The sequence below is a fragment of the Lepisosteus oculatus genome, chromosome 19 (genome assembly GCF_040954835.1).
Source record: "Lepisosteus oculatus isolate fLepOcu1 chromosome 19, fLepOcu1.hap2, whole genome shotgun sequence".
NCBI classification, from domain to species: Eukaryota; Metazoa; Chordata; class Actinopteri; order Semionotiformes; family Lepisosteidae; genus Lepisosteus; species Lepisosteus oculatus.
The window spans coordinates 9248329-9274681 of NC_090714.1; the positions used below are offsets into that span (position 1 = coordinate 9248329).

Sequence of the window (26353 nt, forward strand, 5' to 3'; positions counted from 1 at the left end):
TTCTTATCTTTTTAAAGTAAATTTGAAAAGCTTCAACATCAACTTTTTACTTTTACCAGATATCAAACGGCAAACTGTTCCTTGCCATAAATTACTTTTTGTTGGGAAACGCCTGAAAGTGAAACTGTCCGTTTGCTACATTAATTACAGGTCTGGATAGGTACTGTAAAATCACTGATTAAAGTGTTTCCTGACTTAGTCCCAAGACACCAGTATCCCTTTTTGGGAGGTTCAGCTGCGCGGTTTGCGTAAACTCGTCAAGAAAGACCTGTGCACATTGCGTAAACGCAAATTCGAGATGAGTGGACATTAAGAAAGACGATAAAACTGCCAGTTTGTAAATTAACAATATGCACTTTAAATTCTATATATGGTAACTGTGCTGGAATATGTCCTTTCTAATAAAATAACATTAGAATTTTGGAACACCAACAACAAACTCTCAAGGAAATGTAGTTTAATAGTTCTTTACAAAATCTGAAAACAAGAGTAACCTATATGTAAAACGCATTTCGTTGGGGTTTTTTAGATTACCGTATACAATTATTTATCTACTGTAGGTCTTGATTGCCATTACCTTGATAATGTTCTCAAATATAGTATCTCGAAAATCCAGTAGTGCTTTCTGGTCAAATTCTTTTCCATGAATAATCCTCATTTGCTTTAAGAAAGTCGACTTGCCACTCTCTCCAGCTCCAAGCAGCAAAATTTTAACCAAGCGGCGGATGGAGCGTCTCTCTCGGGCTAACATGGAATCAATTTCCCGACTGCGGCGACGATCTTCTCGCTCCTGGCTCAAGTCCCGATCCCGTCTCCTCTCTTTGCTATTGCTTCGCTCCCGACTGGCTTCGGCTGGGAGCAAACACCGGCTTAGGGTGCGCACCACGCCAGACATCGTTGCGAAATATAGACAGCTTTATGTTCTTAATTTCAAAACCCTTTGCATTTGTTTGTAGGAAATTGCCCTTGGAGCATTAATTCACAAATTCAGATACACGGTAAACAGCTTTGTTGTGTCGACTTCTTTAAAATCTACCAATCCTCTTATTCTTAAAAAAATCAACTCCCAAAATGTTCTCAAAATGAACATACGGAAGAGACCTGCAACATTTAAAGTATTCCCGGTGGTTTCTTGAACATGTTTGATCTGTTGCAGAATAAGTGCTGTCCCCAATTCGGTTTTAGGAAAGGATTTTTAAAAATCGCGAAATATCCAGGAGGAAAACAAATACTATTCTGGTTAAATCCGTCCTCAAAATATTCTCAAATTACAGAAGAACGCATATACTCTCTGAGTCAAAAAGAAAACACAAAAGGTAGAACACAACTTTCACTGGCCCAAAAATGAAAACGTCAACCACCTAACAGTCCTGAAGTCCTCGGACGCTGGTCCTAACACTCCCCTTACTTCTGGAATTCTGAAACTAATACGCCGCTTTGTTTGATAACTTTGTTCCGCTGTCGGCCCATTAAGATCCCAGCCTATCTGAACTCGTTTTGCAAGCGCACATCTGGGAAACGCCAGTAGGGGGAGCGGAGTTACAGGGCTGCAGGGGGAGGTGCGTAGAGGTCAGGACATTATTGGATTGAAATCGTATTGAACTTGGGGATATGATTTTCTTTGGGTCGGGGTCGATTTTTTCCATAGGATATCATAGTCTGGAAAAGCAATGCGTTATGGTGATTATCAAATGGAGAGGGCATTTTTTTAAATGGGGGGGCGTGTAATAGTACCGTTCTAAAAAATGCACAGTCCTCGGTTTAACTCTTCTCGGTTAAGTCGGAGACCATCCAAAAGATGTATTTTTAAAAGTTTTGAAACTTTTTTATAAAATGGATCTATTCATTAGAGATGACGTCGATCTTCTGATTCATTTATATAATTAGGAACATTTACCGTGGTATGCTTTTTAAAATATCTTTGCCTGAAACGTTAATAAAATAGATGTCAGCTTTATGATAAATACATCTCCTGCATATCCAGCACTGCTCTGAGCGAGAAGATAACAGTAATGCATCTGAACTAGCCGACAAGAGTAAAATCACTGAAAGATCTTGAATATCTGTCGCATTCATTGTATATTTTCACATTGAAAATGCTATTTGAAATGTTATATTTAGGATATATGCGTTGTCAAAATGTTGAAGACAATTTACATATACCGCTGCAAATGTTTTTTTAAAAAGTTAAATAGTGCTGATTTATTATTTTGATTTATTAATAAAACTGATTTATTATTTTTTGCTTTTATGCACGAAACAGTCATTTTTAATTAGTCACGAGGGTAAATATTACCCTGTTAATGTCAGTTTTGACCCATGCATAATTTTAAAACATTTCCCTAGTCAGCGTTTATTTTCTGCACCATATACGACATGTACACAACATAGTTCAGGTGGGTAGCTGCATCAGCATGCGTAGGCTGCAAAGGAACAAGTAATAGGTTTATTCCATGCTGAATAGAGAAGAAAGAAAACACAACGTTGTGGCCGTGGAGCCTTCTTAAGGTGTGAGCACGTACACACATGTACACAACATGACAACTCACTATGTGCTTCTTTACGAGTCACGGTAATTTCTGCGAAATAGTTTCTTATAGAACAGCGCGCCCTGCTGTTTCGAAAAAGTGTGACATTTATACAATATTTTATTCATGCATCTGTATAACAGCTTCAAACTGTGAGAAGAAATTCACGTTCATACAGTTAATGACAGCAATTCAGCAATTCAAAAATTTCAAAGAGAACTACCGTTTTTCAAATTACTACAAGAAAACACTGAATTTCACATTAATACAAACTCTACTGTTTCAATTTATCGGAATTCCTCATCTGAAAAGTCTCTTCAGGGTTTCATGACTGTGGGAACTGTGTCTAACTTCTATTTTGTCACCTACGTCTTGTCTGTTGTTAAAAAAAGTTGGTTCGTTTTCATTTAATATTTTAATTATTAAACCTATGCAACATTATAGTCGTCTCCTCACCAATTGTCTTTTGTCCCAAAACTATAAATAACACACAATTTCCTGTTGTGTTTATTACCTTTACAGTCTGTCTTCACTACCTTCTTGATATATTTAATCACGAGGATTACATTCAAAAATGGATACGCAGATGTCAATGTAAGAACCTGTACCTTTTTAGTTGATTCTAAGTTACTGAAGGATTTTCTATTAATGGCAGAGCGCTTTATCAACTCCACAACAGGTTGATTTTAGTTATATTTTTCATTTTTTTCAGTTTGCAGGCTAGGCGTATCCTTAATTGTTCTTAACTTCATCAAAAGGTAATTTTTTGGTTCATATGGATCCGAAGACGTGATAGAAGACGGCTCGCAAAAATTATCAGGTACAAGTACATTATTCATTGCCAGCGACAGGGGGCACTGTGAGACTATCGTTCGGTCCTTTTCCTTCTGCCCACGACAGAATTACTGTGGCAGTGATCTGCGGTAAAACATTAACCGCTTTAACGTTGAATTGACGCACTTCTGTTAAGTCATGGACACCACAAGGCTATTATCTTGAATAGGTAACAGATGCAAAGAGTAAGAAAACTCGGAGTTTAAATTTTGTAATTTCTTTTAAAAAACAATTTATCTTTAATTTCAGTTAGAAGCAACCACGAGTTAACCGTCGTCGTGAATGTTCTCTATATGTGAATTAAATAACCATGCACTACATACAAAAATTGTCATCGTTCCTCCACAGAAATGTTAGTAACAATTTTATATTAGCACCATTTCTTCTTGTGTAATAATAAAATACAAACTTGTTTCTTATTGTTCTGTGTTCAATATGAGAAACGCTGGTTATTTGAAAAGAAAATAATAGAGCAAAAATAATAATATATGAAACAATGCAAATAATTTCTTATTTCCTTCTGCATTGACCCTTTGCCCGTGGCTCAGCAATTTACCTTGGAGCTCAGTCCTTGTTAGTATGTAGTGTGATATTCTTGCCTTGTTTTAAATTATTCAATCTATAGAGTTAGCTAAGAATTCTGACCCTTTCTTTTTATTACTCAATATGGTTTTACTAGTTTTCAGCCTGTTAAGTAGATTGCTGTGCATTAAAGAGAACATGCCTTGTCATGCAAGAACTTCCAAGTCTCTTTGATTTCCAAGGGTCTGGTAAATTTTTATGTACCAAGGATAGGTGCTGAGACAACTGCTCGTGTCATAGGGAGACAGAAGTGGGTGTAGTGCATTTGCTTGCGGGCGATATTTGCATGAAATGGCCAGTGCATTTGTTAGGTATGCTGTTGCACCATGAGTGAGGTACTTTACCCAATTTGGTTCAGTCCAACCAGCTTTCTAAGTGTGAACAGCATTGTTGGGGGTAATCACTGTGATGTATCTTTCCATCAGGAGAGGAGTCTTGTGCTCTCTAGTCCACTGAATGCAACAGAAATCAGGATGAGCTCTGGCCCAACGAGCTGCTTTGTCTGGTAGATTATACTACCGTAAAAGTGTTGACTTACAGTACAAAGTTCTTTTAATAAAATTATATTTCAGTTTGGAAACCTACTGTGAATAGTTTTGGATCTATTAGGGTTATTACAAGATGTCTCCCTTGTTATGAAATGTCATCCCTGAGAGAGAAGGAAATTGGCCCATAATTATTTGGGAAAAATATTGAAAATGACATTCTGTTAATTCTTCTGCCGCAGTTTTCAGTGGAATCTGGATCCAGGAATTTCCAGTGTTCTGCAAAGGTGGAGAAAAATAATGTGTAAACTGCTCTAGTCATGCTGCACAAGTAGATCTGTGATGTACAGCAGTCAAAACAGAGAAAATCAGACATTTAGCCAGATTCAGCCATTTTTAATGTTTTAAGAAAATAATCATTCTCATTCATGTAGAGAAAATGATTTAATAATTTGGCCCAGAGTTATTAAATGATTACAATATCCCCTAGTTGGTCACAAATAAACATGCTTTTTTTATTCTCACTCATGGTTAGCCATGCACATGCTGTACCAGTGAGGTTTTCTCAGTTGGTCTCTGTTTTAAATTTGTCCATTTTAAAAGAGTCAGGATCAACCACTTGAGAGACATGAGCAAAATGTGATTCTTACACTTCCAAATTCTGCAGTTCACTGGGCATGCTTTTGGACCCTTTTAGCAGCAAGCAACCCTAGCGACAAATATCAATTTTCCAAACAAGTATTTTTTTTACATTGATTAACTGTCAGTCTTTATTAGCAATATTGTCATTTAATATGTTTGTACCTAATGGTCATGGGAGAAAGATCTTACTTTTACCCATGTTTTGGTGGAATTTTACACCAATGAAAAGTATCAAAAGATAAAAAGAAACAATGCAAGTTTCATAGTGTATTTGAAGACCTTTAATTTTTTTATTAATAGATTTGCTTTTGCATTTGATACAAACTGTGTAGGTATGCATATATGAATACATGCATGCATACATGTATATGAATACAAGTAAATATTGCAAGGAAGCACATTTTTTACAGCTATGTCTACAGCAAACAATCTTGAGTGTTTCTACCAAAATAAAAAGTGATACGAAGCCCCAAAATATACCCAGTGGGTATTTGCAGAAATTGTTGAGTGTTGCATGAAGTTAACATAATGTGTATTTTGAAATGTGCATTTTATGTGCAACATTAAGTTAATGGTTCTTGTGCACATATTTTTCCAAAAAGTAAAACATATCCAATTTGAATCTTAAGTTAATGGCTTTAAAGTTTGGGAAATTATTAGGAACTTATTTATTGCTATATACTGTATAATACTGTTTCTTTTTGCCACATATTTTGAAGTGAGGCAGTGAGAATTCAATTAAATCAAATTTTAATCAAATCAACAAAAATCCATGTCCTCATTCATTTTTAAGCTTGAAAGAATGTGCAGTCTTGTTACAACGGCTTGCTATTCTAATGTTCTTTAATTTTGAGTATATAAGCACATAGTGACAGGTTGTAGGATGGCTTTAGTGTATTGGATTAATGCTTCATCTTCTCCCCCTTATGTGTCTTTGAATTTTGAGCCAGAAAAATACTGATAGTGTATAAATATAATTTGAAGTATCCCTCTCATAGTTGTTACTCATTAAAATATAGAGGCCCAATAGGTTCTGGCAATGCTCATAAGATTGCTGTAATAGAGCTTTACAGCACGTGTTGCTGTGAATGGAGTCAGAATGGTCAGTGTTATAGCTCATTTCTCATTTTCTCATTTAAAAATAATTAATGTAATTAAACATACATTTTGAGAGTGATTTTTCCTTTTGCATTTTTTTTTCAGCTGTTGCTCTTATTCTTTAACAGACAGTATATCAGTGAAGCAGATTGACAAACCATATGCCACAACCAACTGGGACACTTCAGATTGATCATATTCCACCTGGTCTTTTAATGGAGAATTCTATTTCTCAACTAGCACAATGTCTCACAAAGAGCTGCTGCTGAAATGATGTACTGTATACAAGGACACTGAGTAAAGGGATGTTAGTTTCTATGTTACTTAGGGGATACTGCCCAGTCCTGGAGGGATACAATCAGTGTCAAGTCACTGTTAGGGGTAATGTAGGCAACTCTGGATGAGTATACTGTAGCTAGTCATGAGAAAACAAGCCCATGATTTTTTTTTTTCCCACTGAACTATTCCAGATACAGACTATAGTACACAAGTGGTACAAGCTGTTATTGTTAATTTGGCATAAATAATACTAAACGTTTTTTTCTAATGCTTACTCGTCTTTATATGTGACCAACTATTCCAAAACAAATCTATTTGAGATTAGTTCCAATATTTAATTTATTAATTGTACTGACAAAGTAAAACAAAGCCTTAAAATAATGTTTCATAGGAGTTTATCTGATTTTGTAGCTATGTCCTTATACAGTCAGGATATACTGTCTGTAAAATAGATTTACACAGGTTATTTCTATTTTGTGGTATACAGTAAAGTACCTATAATCTATAAGTCTTTTACTCTCCATACCACATATCTTTCTTAATTCCATGTGCAAGGCAATGTCTGAAATTAATTTTGGTACTTTCAAATGTTTGCATTTAGTTTCATTTTTTAACACAGTAGCATGCAATGACAAATTGAGTTTCCATATATATTTAGAATCCAGACAGAACCTTCCTACCAGTACTCAAGTATTAGAAGCATGGGTATCTGATTTTTAAGGACTTTACTTTCAAGTCACAATTAAAAACAATGTGCTTTTTGAAATTATATTTTCCATTTTTGCAAAAGCATTTTTATGCAGTTTAGCCTCTTCAATGTAAGATTTGTTTCTCCTCCAGATAATTTCTTTATTTGTTTAAATTACTTGTTTCTTTTGACAAAAAAGCTTTCTTTTGATTTATGTACCCAGCAAAAGAAGACTTCAGAGCAAGTAGTAAACCATTTAAGCTAATCATTTAGCTCATACACAGAAAATTGTCAGCTCTCAAAACAAAATTATCTAACAATTGTAATCTCACTAATCATTTGGTTGTTTTTGTTGTTTAATACTGCTCAAAAGTGGTTGATTGCTTTCAACTGTGTACTGTGCTTTTATAATTTTGACCTCTCTCGGTTTAGGTTTTGTGAATTCAAACTCTTGTTTGAAATGATTGTAATGGAAATTTAATTTACTGTCAGTGTTGTTATTGACAGTAGCACTGGAAGGATAACCAGAAACAAACTACCACATCTTATACAATATTCAGTGGTATACAGTTATGATTAACTGATTTTTCCACTGTTTGCTGATGACGCATACAATCCAGATCTTTTATTTTTATTATTATTTCTATTTTTTGTACATTGACAGTAATCCATCTACCTCAAGTGTCAATGTATTGACAGCTCTGAGAGTATGTGGGCAGATGCTTACAAGTGAAAGAGTGGGTTGGCAGTAGGTGGAAAGTTTTATGTCCTCCTAGCACTTCCTGGTTACATTTCATTCATGTGAATTTGAATCTTAAGTTGGAAGAGGAAAAAGCAGTAATGTGTGGCTTGGGTTGAAGAGATAAGAGTGCACACTTTATAGCCACAGACAAAGACATAAATAACATCAGAGGAGCTGGGATCAGATGCTACTTGTTTGCTCTGCACTTTATGATCAATGTGGCAGTGAAGCACGCTTTACATAACCTGAACAGAATTTATGCGGATGCTTCCTTGCAACTGGCAATGAAATTTAGGATGTACAATGTTTGAAATGTACAGTTCTTGATTGTTAAATGTATTCATTTTTCTGTCACGCTGCATGAAAGTCAAAATTTGCAGATACCAAAATACCTGCAAGACATTTGCAGATATAAAATTACTTTATTATGTCACATTCTTATAATGTTTTAAACTGTCTTGAACTGTGTAAAGTGTAAGTTCAATGTCCTGTGAATATCATATATTTTGTACAGCATTGTGATGCAATTTCATGGTGATGTTTATTTAGTAGTTAGATTTTGGTTAGAGGAGTGGCTGATACATGATTATATCTTTGCATAATCCCTTGAAAAAATAAATAACACAATGCTATATACATTGCCTTGCAAATGTATTCTTATTACCTTTTTCTTGTTTTTTGCTTTGAATATATGGAGTAGGTTGTGTACAGTATTATAACAATAACAAATATTAACTACTAGTTCAAAGCATAAGGAATGCAAACATTAAAAGGAACTAAATGTGAAAACTTTGAAAGATCTGAATATTTTTTCAAGGCTATATGGTTTAAAATGAAAAAACAGGAGTATTTTTTTAGGTATATCAGTTTCTAAAACGAAGGATTAGATAGGTTTGCTGTTGTTGTCTTATAAATATATTTTATTAAAATATATAGATATCTAGATAAAACACTATCTATAGATAAAACACTATAATCAAAATGAAAACAAAATGCTTTTCAATTACACAGTGAAGAACATTCTAAAACATAGCAAATGTATTTCAGAAATGGTTTCAACTATACTTTAACCCTGCTGTCACAATTGTATATGAGAAACCTTTTTCAAGTTGTATGCATTGCAACAGCAGAAAAGGAGTACTATTTCTAAACATTCCTTAGACGTATTATTTTGCAGACCTTATTAGCAGTTGCTCACTGTAAAGTTCCTCTATGCTGTGTAATCTTTCCTTTTAAGTGTTTTCTGTATTCTTTAGAAATGAAATGTTCTGGCAGCAATAAATAGAGGAATTCAGATGCCATCAAATATTTTTAAAATAAAGCTTCTGTTTCCATTGTCTATCATATCCACAGTATTTGCAGAATATAGGCCTATAAACTAATAAAAAATGGTTTGAGATGACTGGACAATACTGTCAGTTTACAAACCAAATCTTTGTATGTGTAAATAGAAAATGATGTCAGATAATTTTGATTCACATTAAATATCATGAAATAATCTGTACCCAAGAGGAATTTTGTTTAGAAAAGCAAAAAAGCTAAAACCCAAAACTGACAAAAATGAAAAAAGAAAGAATTTATGATTCTGTGGTTTTGGAAAGGACCTGCATAAATTGGCTTCCTTCTACTACAAATGGGGTTCAAATATTCATCCACTATTTATGTCAAAAACTTCTACAAAAGATATACAGGCTGAAGGCTAAAGAGGATGAAGTTTCACTTTTAGGCACAAATTAACTTTACTTTCAATATAGAGCTTGAACAAATATCACATTTTAATAATCCTCCTGCCAATTTCTACTTTTCATTTAATCTGCCCCCTGTCCAGCCTATCCGTGATTCTTTTAGAGATAAAACCTGTTGATGTTACTGAATACCTTTGTGGCAACATCAGTTGTTATTCAAACATCTTCATAACATGTCGATAACACCCCAAAGTACTGTTATTTATGAACTGGCGATGTCTTGAGTTTTTGTAATGTGGCAATGTCTAACAGAACCAAACTACAATCTTATCTTAAATTAAAAACCTTGTTTTGTCTCTAATGTATCTAAATTACTTTCTGAAGAAAACATTTTGTTTTCAACATTTTGTGTTTGTGTTAGCTATGATAAGAACACAGTTATTGACTACTGTACAGTATATTTCTGGAAGGTGTTCATATTTTTACTAATTTATCTTTTTACTTTTACCAGTTTTCAATTAATTAATTACTTTTTTGGAAAGCCCTGTGTGTATTGTGATATTAACGCCCTGATCAAAGCCTGCACACAATAATTCTGAAATACAAATTGGGTGTGTGGGGTGAAAATTACAGTACAGTACACAGATTCCAAAAATTCTACAAATAAAGTGCCACAAATTTGCTGGAAAAAAAGGAAAAGTACTGGAGCAGCTCTCATGCAGTTATGTTCCAATTTGTCAATTTTTCTATATCTTATACAGTATGTAAGTATGGTATAGTAATTAATTATATATAACTTACTATATAAATAATTAATTTGTATTAATATAAACTTATACAACATAACAATTAAAATAACACACTACTATAGATATGGTTCTTTAAATGACAGTGACAGTTTACTGTTTTGTCATTTAAGTGTTCAGCATTAGTAGAATCATTGTCTCACAGTGTGGCAATCCAGATAATCTCTTTGTCAGATTTTGGTTAAGCCGTGCACAAAAAAATATATCACAGCATCTTTCTTTGTGCAGGAACATTGAATGTCCATTGTCTTCAAACATTTGCAGGAAACATGATTTTGCATCTAAGTCTCCTATTCCTGCACAATACAATTTCCATTGTCAATATGGTACCCATGTTACTTATCTATAAATCATAACAATTTTAGAATCTTGCATATTATTTTCTGTATTTTTTATTATTTTCTATATTTTGTCTTTTTCTTTGTTATAGATGTACATCTATATAGATGTACAGTACTAAGATGTATAGACGTATCGATGGAATTCATTATTTAGCCTTATTATCTAAGGCTAAAGTGCAAAAGCTTCCAGTGTTTGTGCACACAAGGAAGTAATGTATATGTGAATGCACAGTTCATTAAATTCTGTTGTAAATGTTACTGTCCCAATATAACTTCCTTGTGCAGTTTAGACATCTTTAAAGGTTCTTCCTAGGACCTTTGATGTTTTGCAATTGAGAACTTTCAACTTGGTATTAGTAAGTATATCCTTTCTTCTTTTTTCTGCCGAAGCCATTTTCAAATTTAGCCAGACTGTCTACTGCAGACATTTTTAATCAGCTGCAGAAATTCTGGTTGCAGTCATTTCCTGTACATTTCTTTGTACATGGTTTACAAACTTCCACTGAAGTCAAAACAGCAACAGTCTGGGCGCACTGAAAAGTTAAGACTGCATTGTTCCATCCTTAAAGTATGTGCCACCACTTCATTCACAAAGTTCGGAAATTAACTGCTTCATTTAGCAACTCTGGAACATTAACTAGAGAAGGTCCTGTTCAATCCACACTGTCTTCTTCTGTTCATCCAGGATTTTGTCCTTGATAACTTTCAAGAGGTCCTCAACTCCACTCCAAGAATCAGCTTCCACTGTAGCATAGAGACAAGGGAGGGACTCCAGTTCCTTTTCCTTTGAGCGACACTTTCTCAGAAACTCGTCCTCAGAATCTAGCTTTAATGGCAGTCTCCTGGAAAGAAAATGATTGAATGATATTTAAGTTACATTTCCCTGGGTGGAATGGTCAATTCAAACTTGACAGATTTTCCTACATCTTTTTAAAAATGAAACCCCAAAAATGCCCATATATGCATCATTTGGTTTGATCAAAAAATGTGGGATGCACCCAATTCATGCTTATAATGTTCTCTTATCAAAATGACAGCATCTTCTAGAGAGTTTTCAATCTGTTACTTTCCAAAGCTTTGACCTTTAACTATTGGGCTTGTATTTACTGTTATCCTTTTTCCTATAACAAGCCACTTTTAAACACTGTTTGAGGAAGGATTAATTGACTCATAAGAGAAAAAAGTCCAAAATGAAAATCTAACAGATATATTTTTAGTTAAAAAAATAAGAATTACAAATGTCTTGGGATATCTACAGTAAACAATTGAAGACCTCACTGGAAAAATCTGAAAGAATGCGGGACCTGAAATGTGTTACAAAACATATGATATGCACCTTTGCTTTACAATTTGTCTACAGTTTAGAAAATGTAACCTTCTGAGATTTTATTAACATGATGCAGGACTATGCAAGCAGCACTGGCATACAGTATAATTCATAAACCACAATAGTAACTGGGTTTTTTGTTAATGGAATTTTCTTCTGTGCATATAAATGAAATTATTCAAACAGCACCAGTACCTGAATTTCTTGACGTTCTTTTCACAGACTTTGATGTAGATGATGATGGGATAGATTTCCCTTCGGATCAAATCTTTTGTGCAGCTGAGTTCAGCTTCCAACAAGCAATGCTTATTCTATGGAACGAGAATTCAAATCCATTCTTTAGGTCTTTTTAAAAAGTGCGAAATCAACTGAGGTAACCACAATCTCCTCACAAAGACTAAATTGAGTGTCAAATTTACATGAGGATACTTGCTGTTAGACACAGGTGCAGTAGCAATCAGTTTTAAAGAATCTGTTTATCTATTGTACAGCACTAGCTGTTGGCCCAAAAGAAGCTACATAGGCAGTAATGCCCTCCTGATGGCCACTGGATCACTCTGATGTTAAAAGATTTTGGCAATACCTTGGCAGCAACAGCTTCAATGTTTTCTGTTGTGATACATTCATATGTATTGGCATGCTTCTCTTTTGAATATATGATAGGCTCTATCTTTTGCTTCTGAAGAAACTCTTCCTTTGTCAGAATATCTAAAAGGAAAGTAAGGGGACAGACTTGACTGTACAATAGCAGCAGAAGTACAATAACATCATTGCAAAATACTTGAGGACATTATCCCTTTGGAATGTTTATGAAAATCCAAATCCAAATCCAAATTAAAGTACCACTATTTTTGAATAACATTCTATATGTAAGGCATATCCTGGAAAAAAATAATGTTAAACATTAAACCATGTTAAACCTAATTAGCCATGTTGGTTCATATTATTTCTCCACTGCTGTTCTAAGGTTGAAGCTTTAATGTCATTTCATATTATGCTATATTAGGGTGGTCCAGCAGTATTTTTTAATGCTTTTATACCACATACCTTCACACTCATCATATAATCATACATAAATCTTTATCCTTTATATTTGGGATTAATAGACTGTCACATACAGTACTGATGCACATTCTTACATTATTCATTTCATAGTCCCTTTGTGTATTTTTTAGGCATATGTATTATTTTGTTATTACCTGGCTTGCATATGTTGAATTCCATGGCTCCTCCTAAATTGAGGAACTTCTGTACAATAGTCTTGGCCAGACTGTTTGGTGCAAAAAGGACAGGTCGTTTACGCTGGCAATGATGCGGAGTCACCAAGCTGTATGGAATCAAGTTTAAACTCTTGTTCAGGTCATTCTCTGTGTCCAAGTCTGAAAGTTCAAAACACACGACAAATGAAAAGCATTTCTAGGTTGCAAAACGTAATATCACGCTGCAGTCTATGAGGCAATAACCTTTGCTAACAATGTATTGAAATTAAAAACTCAGATTACAACAATAATCTCAGCAAATTATAAACTCTTTTCAGATATGCAGTTTTCAGATACAAATCTGTCTTTGACAAGGGGTAGAAAATGCTGTCCAAAGTTGTTTTTTTGCATTCAGTAAAAATAGGAGAGTAATATAGGAGAAAGTACTTAAAAAGTACTTAAAGTGTAAATGTTTTAAAATCTGATTGTCTCTGTGTTTTATGGAAAAATTATTTACCAGTTATAATTCAGACACAAGAATAGGCATTGATGTTTCAAAATTAGATTACAGGAGAAAGGTGCATTGCGCTTGAAATCAATACTATATGTCCAACAGTCCTCTCTATAGCATTCTCTTTATTTTAAAACACTTTTGAAATAACCATTTTGAAGCATAATAGGTACAGTCATGCCTTAGTTTGAACTTTATTTGTCATTGTACCTTAATTAAATTCTTTAAGAAGTATTTTAAGTAATATATCTTTGATTTGGGACTCTCATATTATTATAAAGGAAGACATTACTCTACAGAAACCTCGGTGTCATTATTCATACAAAGAATATGACAGTGTTCACAAGGTACCCAATTATATCTCATCGCTTTGATCGTGTAAGGTAAGGAAAGATTACCATCTGTCTTCACTGATTCAAAACTGGGCCGTGGAAGTGAGGAGGTCCCAGCGCTAACGATCCTCACTCTCTCTGTGCTGTTCATCCTCTTATACTTGTTCTCTGTCCTGCTTACAAACTGAGGGAAGAAAGATTTTTGTAATTCAATTGAAATTGTAATTAGATGTAATTAAAAATTGTAAGCATACTTTATTAAAGAGGGCAACCCTTCCAAACCTCTTCTCCAAGAGAAACAATCTAAATTTTGTGTTTCCCAAAATTCAGGACAAAACAAAGCTCAGCATAAGTTACCACTCAGACAACTGCATATGAGGCAGCGTCCATTAAAATACAAGCTATGACTACCAGATCATCTCAACACAGTCCACCAAACCAAAAGGGTACCTGCATCAACTGTGAAGTTTTAAAGTAAATGCAGCCCACCTTCACTTTGAGAAGGTGACAGCAGGAATCTATGAAGATCTATTCTGTGGCTTCGTAAACAGAGATCTAGATTACGTGGTGCTCTTACTTGTAAGATCTGACCGATGAAAAAGCTTGCCCTAGACAGACGTGGGCTGGATTTTGGATCTGGGGGAGGTGGAGACTCCTCTGGCTGCAACGTATTCTGAAACAAAAGCAGAGGCATTTAAAAAAATTCTCCACTCTATTATTTAGAGTATATATGAGGACATATAATAATAATAATAATTGCTTACACTTATATACCACTTTTCTGGACACTCCACTCAAAGCGCTTTACAGGTAATGGGGACTCCCCTCCACCACCACCAATGTGCAGCATCCACCTGGATGATGGGACGGCAGCCATAGTGCGCCAGAATGCTCACATCAGCTATCAGTGGGGAGGAGAGCAGAGTAATGTAGCCAATTCATAGATGGGGATTATTAGGAGGCCATGATTGGTAAAGGCCAATGGGGAAATTTGGCCAGGACGCCGGGGTTACACCTCTACTCTTTTCGAGAAACGCCCTGGGATTTTTAATGACCACAGAGAGTCCGGACCTCGGTTTTACATCTCATCTGAAGGACGGCGCCTGTTTACAGTATAGTGTCCCCGTCACTATACTGGGGCATTAAGACCCACATGACCGCAGGGTGAGCGCCCCCTGCTGGCCCCCTTACATATAATGTAAGTCTTTAATATGTAGGCACCAGGGAAAGAAATCACCAAGAGAAATATTTCTGATAGTTCTGACTGACTTTTTACTTTTTTAAGTTCCTGTTAAGGATACTTAACATGTTACATCTATTTCTGTACTGACTAAATGGTGATGGAACTAAAGACAGTGAATGTTTTTCCACTTTGCATTAAAAACCCAGGGTGTAAAGATTTCTGATAATTGCATGGAGTTCTTCCATTTTTGTAACATTGCTTTAAATTTGCTTGTAACAAAGTCCCTGTTGTCAGGCTGACCACAGGAAATTCCCTTACTGAGATCCTTTGACAAAGGATTGGGCTATTGTCAAACTCTCAGCTTGCTAAGAGCTAGGCAAAATTAACAAACTTACCCTGAGTGTACGCAGATTTTCTGTCTCATCTCTGCTCCCTCTGCACATTAGCTTCTGAATTTTTACAAGAAGCAGCTGCTGAGCCCTGAGGAATTAGGATTAAGCAAACCTCATTATAGAACATTCTTCTCAATGGTTTTTAGTGTCATACAAAAAATATGATATTAAAAAAACATTTTGGCACATACAGGTTTTTTTCTGTGAAGAAAAAGCTTGTTGGAAAAATATTGTTTTTTTAAAAGGAAAAATAATTACTAAGTCAATATAGTAATATTATTCTGTCTGATAAACACAAAACACAAAAGCATTTTAACAATATCCAAAGCACTATGGACAAGGCGTTTGTTGAGAGAGACACAGGGAGCTCCAGTGGAAGTCTCTGGAAGAGACCGGACTGTAGTGGAAAATGGTTAAACTCTCAGGTTAGGATTGAGACATCTAGGAATAGAGAACAGCTAGACATCGATGATTCAGATTGCCAAGAGCAGGGAAGCTCTCATTAGAGTAATGGCATTGGTTGTTTCCATGTCTGCTCACTGGTAAAAAGAAGACAGGTGTGGAATGAGACTTGCCAAATGGAATCAACCAAGATTAAATACTTGTCATCGCTCCTCTAAAAACAGGAAACTACTTGCTTACCTACAAAGGTTAAATTGTGGGTTAATGTGGGAGATTTCCTCCCACACTTGGCTACCATACAGGAGGCTCTGTTACATTCTGTTGGCAATTCAAGGTTACCTCAGCTTGCTTGAACCCAACTCACTCAGTGGTATCAGGACAAATGTACACTGCCACATGGGCAGTTCTATTCATAACTACGTGCTCAAGATCCACACCAAACTAACACTTCTACGGGTTGAGCCACCTGGATCTTTTTAGCATCTTATCAATTTGAAAGCAAAGGTCTTTTTGACACACTACCTGGAAAAGCTTGGGATAGTGCCTTTCTCCAGATCCTTGTCTGTAAAGGGGTCGACTCGTGCACACAGCCATTCACACTTGTCTTGGTACATGGTATCCAGCACATGTACAATCTCGTCGCACTTCATGCACATAGAGCAGCTGTCAGACTGTCCTGAGATATTCAGGTTCAGTCGAATGTAGAAGGAGTCTCCAGATACCAGGGACCCATCTTCCAGATCTTTCATCAGCTTCCTGTAAGCTGAGAGGAGAACAGTTTGCTTTAGGCCATCTGAAGTAAAATCAGTAACAGGGGCACTGAAATTGAACAGAAAAGCCTTAACTCAAATATTAACCATGTTATTGTAATAGTATAACTTTATTGACTAATTGATGTACAGTACTTAACCAGTTTAGTTTACTCCTACAGTGGACTCCAGAAGTATTGGTACAGAACAGTCAAAAGAGTTTGTTTTATAGTTATGCATTTTGCATTTGTGATCATGAGATTAGTATGAATGGTAAGTAAAGTAATTAACATTTTTGATAACAGATGTGAAATGTAAAAATACATTTTGTATTGTGTTTCTTTCAACCATTAGAAACATAATTTAATTTTGTGCTATTTTTGCATTTAGGCTGGGTTTTAGGCCATTTTATTTTGGTTGAATTAACTGGATCTTGCTGCTGGAAATTACATTCCTGTCTCTGCTTTGCAGTACTTAAGAGACTTTGTATCATAGAACATTACATCCCAGAATTTAATCCAAGCAGGTAGCACAGAATATCTGTGTCATCAATCATACATAGTGCTTTCCAAAAGAACTAGTCAAAACTGTTCAACAACTTAATACAAATAAAGATACACTGCGTCTTACCATCAAAGTTGGATCTGAAATGCAGCTTGATTGTTCCATTGCACCTCTGCAGTGTCCAGCGAGCCTCTTCTTTAGTACAAGCATCAAGAGGGACCTTCTGGTTTTCTCCTCTTATACAACCTTCAAGCTACATTGCAAGAAACAAAATGAGTCCAAAGGTTTGTAGCTAATACCATTAAACTACTGTACCTAGACTGATATATATATACAGTGATCATTAAGAAGAAATACGTTTTGACTTTGGATAATTATTAAAAAAATTCAAAAGACTACAGCACTGTAGTAAAAGTGTATGCATCATTATTAGAGCAATAATTAAATATAAAACTCTATGCAAGTCACATACTCTAGTCTCTCCCAGGCAAAACACAACCTGCATTCAGCATCATTAAGTAAATCAAAATACACCTTCACTCACAGTTATCATCACTATATGTAACCAATGGCATCAATTAAAAAAACATAAAGTTAGGAAAAATAAGTTTGATAATTCTGGTCCTCTGTACACCTAAGAGCCTAACAGGTCTGTAGTAATACTTACCAGCAGGAGATGATGGCCCTCTCTCAGCCCAGCCATCTCTGCATTGGAGCCTGGCTGGACAGAGGAGACAAAAATCCCACTGTCGTTTCCTCCAACTAGAGTGATCTCCGACAACAGAGAGTCCCCAGGAAGAGAAAGATCCTGCACAGGCCTCAGGGTATTGCTGACACGGCTGAATGAGGTAACTGAGGGCCTAAAGGGCCTGGAACAAGAAAACATTCAGAGAGTTTTGAGACATAACAGGGATTTGCTAAGCATACAGTATGGACTGCATGGACATTTTTTAAATTATTGACAATTTCAGATATTTGATAGAAAATCATTATAAAGCATTTCTTATGAGGGAGATTATGGAGTGAAAAGTTTAATGTTAGTAGTTTATAATGTTTTTTGTATTTATCTGAATTATAGGTGGAAAACAATGCTTTTTTCCAGTACTTCACCTTCATTATTAGTACTACAAATAACTACTAACACTATTTCTGATATAGATAACAGTTCTAACAAAACTATTACTATGTAAATGGTTGTTTCATGAACCCTATACCACATTTCAACACCCAACACTCAAGAATACCAAGGTTTTACTATACTCATTCTGACTTTGTTCCATATACACATTTTTGTTAATCTGTGTATTCTTCAATTAAATAATTTTATATGAATATTAAATTTTTTTTTAAAGCTTTAGAATGTGTTGTAATTGTTTACACCTTTAATCTTATATTCTCTGACAGGAATAGTTTTAAAAGGACCTCCACGAAATAAAGTGTTGACTCATACATTCCTTCTTTCCAAAAAAGATAGGAGAGTTTTCTTTCAAAGTGTGCATGACTCAGTTGAACTTTAAAAACATGTACTACAGTGTTCTTCCATTCTGTTGATGTAATTAGAACACAAAAGTTGACAATTACAGCTAAAAGGCTTTTAGGTTTGATGTGAAATTTTAAAACAGGGTAAAAAATTATTTATTTTTTAGAAATGCAGGACAGCTGTAAAGAAACAGCTTTTCATAACAAAAACCATTATTCAAAGTATGAATGACAAAACAGTTGAATTAATACAAATTTCAGGCACAGCAATTCAAAATGCTTTCACTTTTACAGTTATTAGACAAGAATTTCTTCTGCTTTTTAATGCAACCTAGCTAGAGAAATAATGATATTCAACATGGCATTTCACAAAGTATATTATGTTGATTTGTAGATGTCTTTAAAAGTTTCATTTAAGGTTAAAAAGACTGTATTTCTTTTGTCATCTGTTGAGATAAATGACTGTTCTAGTTCTTCATGTATGAAAGCTTACTCAGTTTCACACCTACACATTATGATAATGACTCATACAGATGGTACTGGATTATATCACAAGAAAAGCATATTAAATGTAAAGCATATTAAAAATGATTTTATCTACATTTTATTTAAAAAGAAAAAAATGAAGCTAAGAATGCATATTCTGTTAGAATTGTTAAATAAGAATTATAAAGTTCATTACAGAATCCAATATTTTTAAAGACATAGTATTGTACATGAATTTATTTAAGCCCCAGCTGAAACTACTTTCGGTATGTGCAAACAGAAAATAAACAGACAGCCGTGACTGGTCATGAAAACTGACAAAATCAATACATATTTGCTGTTAAAATTTATCCTGGCATTTAAGCATATATTGAAGTACATTTTTATCTCCTGATAATATATTAGGAATGTTTTTTTTTTATTATGACTACAATGAAAATGCAGAAAATAGCTTCTTACAGGTCTGCAACAGTAGTGAAACTGGTATAAATAAATACTAATTACTATTGTTAGATTTTCATGTAAAGTTTCAGAGATAAAGTATATAGCACTTTTTTGAACAACTGACCTAGCAGGAACAGAACCAAATTGCCAGATTCTATTAAGGGTAATAATAGGAACCATTCTCTAAGGTTTACATAAAACATACAAAATTAGTACAATGAATAAGTAAATGAGAACAAACTATCTGTGATGCCTTTATACCGTTCAAGTGAAAACTTCCTGAAAATGTTGTTGACTTGCTCTAGGTCATATGAGTCCAGGCCCTCAGACTGATGAGAAGATGAAGAAGAGTGGACAGATGGAGGCCCATGGGAGAATGTGTCAGTGTCTTCATCTGTAACAAAGATGTGGAGAAGAAGCCTGAGAACTGTCTGTGCATTGTTTGACTACTGTCCTAGAAATTAAGAATTTGCATTCTTAGTTTTTCAGTTTAGAACCATTCCCAGTATATGCACTGTGCAGTTGTAAGCTTTTACAACTGTCTTTTAACTATCATTTATACTTCCCTTAGACCATTTATAATAAACACAAATTAAAACATGTGTTTTATTATAAACTTACCAAAATAAAATTACCAAATTACCAAAATAATAGTTCTTAAAATATATACAGATGCAGCCATTCAAAACGAGCGGGGTATGCTGGGGTACAACACGGTGGGCGTGTTGCATCCAAACGCTTCATAATGCGTCTTTCCACGTCATACTGCGCCCTACTGTATGCAGATTAGATCATGTTAATAGTATCCAGAATTACCTCGTAAAACTGCCAGGTGGAGCTAATAAAGTTTAACCTCTCATGTACAGCATTTGAGCTGTCACCAGAAAAGACTCGGTTTCGAATCCTGATCAGTGCTGAGGGACAATCTATTCAATTAAGAATTTAAGTTGTATACTCTTTAGACTTTTAAATTTAAACTGTGTATTACAGCATTTTACTTATTTCATTATACATTAAAAAGTTGGTATATTTTATGAAAGCAAGATTGCTCAGTTGGACAAAAGTTCACAACCTACCACCTTTATCATAAATATTTTAATTATGCAGAAATATTTTATGCATCAAAGTCTTTAGCGAATAAATTACTAATAGTATTAATAATGAATGACCTTGGACAAGCTGTAAACTCAAAGTATTGCCCGGGTCTACATTCTTTGTAACCGTCTTTGTAAATGAAAATACTTTATTTTTTCATTGACAATAAGTAACACCACAACATTTCGTTGATCCAATCACGCATTCGTTTCCAATCATACAAAGTAAGTCTTGAGAATCTCCAATTCACCATGCCTTTCACATGCTCATAAAAGATATTAATTTAGGAATATAAACATATTACTGTATGTAAACTGTACTGTATATGGCTGGTCTTGGTAGTTTAAAGAAAAAATACACACCTGTATTCCATTTCTCTTATTTCGGAAACGTTTTTACGTTCTCCTTCTGAGCATATTATTGCACATTTATATACTTTGTGAAAAGTGATTGTTTTAAACCTTTCTGTGAATATGCTCATTATCGTAGTAAACAAAAGCATACTTTTAGAATTTGATTAATAGGAAATATAATATGGATTTGCGTATCTAAATAAAATATTAACGGTATAACTATATTCATGTGTTTTAACAAATAAAAATTTCTTTGAAAAACTAAACTAGCAAATTTTCTAGATTAGAAAAGAGGAAAGGTTAGAATGTAATCATTTTTATATTTTAAATAAATTTTAGAAAAGTGTCATTTATACAAAAAAGTTGCATTTAATACCACTTGATACTTATATTAATAGAGATAAGCTCTCTATTAAAGCTCAGATCAAAGATCAAACAGCAATATCTCATACACTGGGACTGATCTGTGATCTGTGATGTGGTTGAGTGTGAATTGTGGCAGGCTAGCTGGTGTCTGTATGGTTTGTGCCAGCTGGCTGTGCTGAAAAATAAAAAACGGTTTAACAAATCTTAAGCACACTGTAGTTTTTGTTAGACCATTATACATGCAATACACTTCCTCGTGATCATCTTAGAATCTCTGAGTAAGCTGCAAGTTTTTTAAAATTTGTAATTATACATTTTAAACACTTTAATTTGGAAAACGGAACACACATTCCATACAGATACAGTACAATTACATTCTCCTGTCTTCCCGTGGTGTAAAACGAATTAGCAGGTGATTGAAATAACAATGCGGTGCCCATACTGGGGTAACGTTAGCTTGAAGTTCGAAAATGATATTGGCACACCTGTAGCTTTTTCACGAAACCTCGTAGAGTTCTGAAAACACTTACAGTGTGTACAAAGTACATTGTGACTGTTTTCACAGCCTTCACTTTGTCATTTTTAAGCCACTTATTTTACAACGCTCGAATATTCTTTTGATCACATCTTTGGAAGGGAAACACAGAAAGCCTTCAAACCAAATGCATTTAAAAGACCACGACTTGTGAAAATGTTCACAGCTTGCACATAAAACTAGCAGTGAGATAATTCTCTTTTTTTAAACCTCCGGTTTTTCATCAATGGGTAATTATGCACTAACTGGAACACAAGGGGATCGCTGTGTACACATGTTATTGAATGCTCACGTGGATTTGCGCCCTACACCCTGTGGTACCGCTGTGTACATACAGTACGAACATGTTGTGATATTTAGAAATATAAAAAATGTCAATATAATGCCAATAATATTTGCTTATTTTAGTTTTAGTAAAATAAATCTTTATTTTTTTAAAAGAAAACTCATGGCAACAGCTGGGTTTGAACACCCGACCTGGGTTATAAATCAGTCACTTAAGCTGTCACGCCACCAAGGCAAGTCATGTGAAATTCACTGAAACAGCCATACACATATCAATGGAAAGTCTTATACTGCTGTTTGTGCAACAGTACATGAATATAGTTATACCGTTATTAATTTATTTAGATACATGAATCCATTTTATATTCCCTAATAATCCAATTCTAAAAGTATGCTTTTGTTTAATCAGATAACGAGGGTATTCGCAGAAAAGGTTAAAACGATCAATTTTCACAAAGTATATTAACGTACAGTAATATGGTCAGAAGGAGCACGTAAAAATGTTTAGAAATAACCACATGTAAGACTTTGATACTTAAAATGTTTAGGAGAGAAATGGAATGTGTATTTTTTCTTAAAACACCAATACCAGTAATATAGAGTACATAATATGTTTATGTTCCTAAATTAATATCGTTTATGACCTTCAGATGCGTTATGCTCTATTCTTTTTATGCTCAGCTACTAAAATTTCCCTTTAGTGGTAAAATTCCATATAAATATTCAATACTAAGCAGATTAAAATGTACACAGTAAAGAGATTAAATGATTAAATCTTTTCACTGCCGACCAATGCACCAGGAGTACCCCTGTCGGTCATTTTGGCCAGCCAATCACATACCACGGTATGGCGTGGTGGCTCACACGTAGTTATGTGCAGTACAGGTTTGTACTGTGCATTTTGAATGGCTGCATCTGTATGTGATTTTTAAATAATTTTGCATCAAATACTCTAGTGCTTTTTTCCTTATGAAGGTAAATTAGGTTCTTATTCGACATCTTTTACTGCTTCACTAGCTAGGTTATATACAGTATGTGTACAGGTTTTTAACAGTCCTTTCCTGTCTTTCAGCAGTAGTTCGGTCAAAACCTTCATTAAGATGAAGCAGAGGTCCAATACATCCAATTAGAACAGCGTGTTTTATTGGGGTAACTTGCCTGGCTGAGGAAAATGACAACCCATTCTTAAGAATGAGACTTTCAGAATCCACAAAAGAAACACGAGAGACCATATAACGCCATGTAGAAGAAACTGAATAAGAGCAAGGATAAAGAAAGCATAAAATGAAAGGTCAAAAGAAAGCTTTATTAGCTTATTAGCTTGATTTCTGAATCAAAGAGAGAGAAAAGTTCAGGACATACTCCTGGGAATACAGTTTGAGCAGAATGCAAAAGGGGAACAAATAAGCATCCTATGATCTTGCTTCTCCACAACAACAACAACAACAACAATAATAATAATAATAATAATAATAATAATAATTGCTTACAATTATATACTGTAGCACTTTTCTGGACACTCCACTCAAAGCGCTTTTACAGGTAATGGGGATCCCCTCCACCACCACCAATACTCAGTTGTGGTACAAGGTGAGCATTATTAAAGAGGATTACATTCAAATTTGATTTAAACTTCAAGTATATCAGAGGACCAGCACACAAGGAATCAAAACATGGCAACTGGGATTCCGTGATGAGCAGTGATGGCTGCTGCACCGAAAAAGAAATGGCAATAAAGAATGTGGTGCTAAAGCATATTAACAATTGGTTACAAATAGAATGCAGTAATACAGACTTCTGCAAATTCATGATATGCCATGAGTTAACAAGCCTTTATTTATAATATATAAAATATATATATATATGACTGAACTTAGCCCAAGGAATAGGGGCGATGACAAAAGGTTACAGATTACAAATCTCTACAGGGAAATCTGAGGAGATTCATGAGGTCAAAAGGACCTGAACTATTTTCCTCTGTAAGGAACCAATGCCTAGGACAGTGCAGTACCTGGGAAATGCTAGAGGTCTTAGGGAGCAGAATTGTTAATGCCACAAGCAGGGAAGTTATAAAAAGGGGAGATCAATAATGAAGCACATATAACCAGAATACATGTGAGTGGCTATACCTAAGAGGCTAATCCTTAAGTGAGCAAAGTGTGGAAAAGGGGGACAGGAAAAGCAGGCATCTGTGGATCCTGTGGAATGGGGAACAATCAATCTTCCACTGATTATTACAATATAGCCAGCCTGGGCTACAAAAGCAGGCAGTCTAAGGTGAAGATTGTGGGAGCACAGCAGGAGTCAGGTAGAAGAGCTGCTGTAGGGATGCTGTTACCATAGTCTTATAAATATTTCTGAGATAAGTGCAAAAACAAAACACAAGTGAAAACAAAAGTAAATAGGAAGTGGGATACTGATACATAGGTAGTCAGAAATTAGTGATATTCAGTTTGACCAACTCCTGAACTTTTGTTTAGAACAGTTCTAGTCATGCTGACTTGCCCTTTTAAAAAGTGTCAACCTTGAAATAGCAAAAAGTTTGAACAAATAGTTACTTTACCACAAAGATCCACACTGTCAGAATCATAATCCATTAAGCTAAAAAAGAGAAACATTTAGTTAGAATAAGGAATACAAGAAAATATTAACTAAATAAAAACACTAACCAGTCAATTACAGACTCCAAACCCAATGATTTATAGAGTACATACTATGCGTTATACTTAGCATATCCAATGTCTGATGAGCATAAAAAGCAGGATTTGTGGTCTTTAGTGCCTAGGACTTTTACAGGGCAAAATGTCACTCACTACAGAGCTCTCTGTTCTGTCTTATGGAAAAAACAAAACGTCTTTCTGCAGCACAGAGTAATGCAAATTTACCCAGAAACATCAACAAAGAAGCCAAGGAAAATCCCTGCAGATAGACTGGCATTGGAATAAAGTGTCTCCTGAATTTACCTTCTTGGTTGAGTTTCATGATCCCCTTCTTTATTACGTCTGACAATGGAGTCATTCCCTGGTGGCTCTGCGGTTGTGGACATTATACTGTCATTTCGACACCGTAAGAGCTTTTTAGAGAAACAGACGAAAAGAAAACTAGATTAACACTTTTGTATGGTACAACAGGTACATAACTTGTTTTACATTTCTCCTAAAATATTTCTAAACACTTACCAAAAATCTGCTTTCATATAATATGCTGAGTCAAGACTGGAAGCACAATTAATTTCACAATTATGTTCATGCATGTTCCTAAAAGTTGTGACTAAATTAGTACACAAAGAAATATATGTGTTTTGATGAGATAGAATGTAGAATCAGACTTCAATAAATTATTTTACTAATACTTCTGAACATAAAAACAATCCCATAAATAAACCAATTAGAACTCACATGTTTATTCAACACTTCAGATGTGTTCATGTTTGTGGTTGTAGAGGCGGTGTCTGTCCCTGTGCTAGCCCCATCAGACAGTTCCCCAGGAGTTAATACAGCTAACGCGGCTGAAAGGGATGAGGGATAAAGAAAAGTGCAACAAAAGTATTATTAATTTTCTTAAAAGACCCCAAAACAACAAAGAAAATTTCTTTCTGCAAAACAAAATTTAACAATGTCATGTTTAGTCAAAATTTCATTTCCCATTAATCATTAACTGTGAGAACTTGCAGTGAACTCTAGCTAATTACCTTGAAAATCTGGTGGCTTACTAACAGTGATTGGAGACTTCACTCTTACATTCTGTAAATAAAAAATAAAAGATACATTATATTATACATAATCTTTGAGTATACAATTACAGAAGAAAGGTATTGTTCAAACCGTATAAAATATCAAGTAGTGCATCTCACTGATACTCTTAACATTAAGAGGTTACTGAAACAAAAAAAAAGTACAATATGCTAAAGTTTATAATGCAAGGAAAAATATTATTGACTCTTTAAATCAAATTTAGACACTTTTTAAGCAGTATAAAGCTGTTGAGATTAAAAAGTAATG

General features: G+C 34.7%; 2 protein-coding genes across 3 annotated transcripts in view; both read right to left on the reverse strand.

Moving 5' to 3' along the window:
- gna12a (guanine nucleotide binding protein (G protein) alpha 12a) overlaps positions 1-1485 on the reverse strand; it is a 59134-nt gene extending 57649 nt beyond the window's left edge. The window contains exon 1 of the mRNA XM_006637107.3: positions 578-1485. Within this exon, the coding sequence (XP_006637170.1) occupies positions 578-895 (318 nt within the window). The 5' untranslated portion in view covers positions 896-1485. The remainder of the gene's footprint in view (positions 1-577) is intronic.
- A 5341-nt stretch (positions 1486-6826) lies between these two features.
- card11 (caspase recruitment domain family, member 11) overlaps positions 6827-26353 on the reverse strand; it is a 70111-nt gene continuing 50584 nt past the window's right edge. For both annotated transcript variants that reach the window (XM_006637237.3, XM_015360510.2), the window contains exons 10-24: positions 26044-26095; positions 25751-25860; positions 25316-25425; positions 24916-24953; positions 19980-20112; positions 17977-18178; positions 17436-17562; positions 16579-16819; positions 15658-15742; positions 14657-14752; positions 14146-14263; positions 13237-13416; positions 12621-12745; positions 12233-12348; positions 6827-11552 (exon numbers count right to left, since the gene is read on the reverse strand). In XM_006637237.3, coding sequence (XP_006637300.2) covers positions 11348-11552; positions 12233-12348; positions 12621-12745; positions 13237-13416; positions 14146-14263; positions 14657-14752; positions 15658-15742; positions 16579-16819; positions 17436-17562; positions 17977-18178; positions 19980-20112; positions 24916-24953; positions 25316-25425; positions 25751-25860; positions 26044-26095 — 1938 coding nt within the window. In that variant the 3' untranslated portion in view covers positions 6827-11347. The remainder of the gene's footprint in view (positions 11553-12232; positions 12349-12620; positions 12746-13236; positions 13417-14145; positions 14264-14656; positions 14753-15657; positions 15743-16578; positions 16820-17435; positions 17563-17976; positions 18179-19979; positions 20113-24915; positions 24954-25315; positions 25426-25750; positions 25861-26043; positions 26096-26353) is intronic.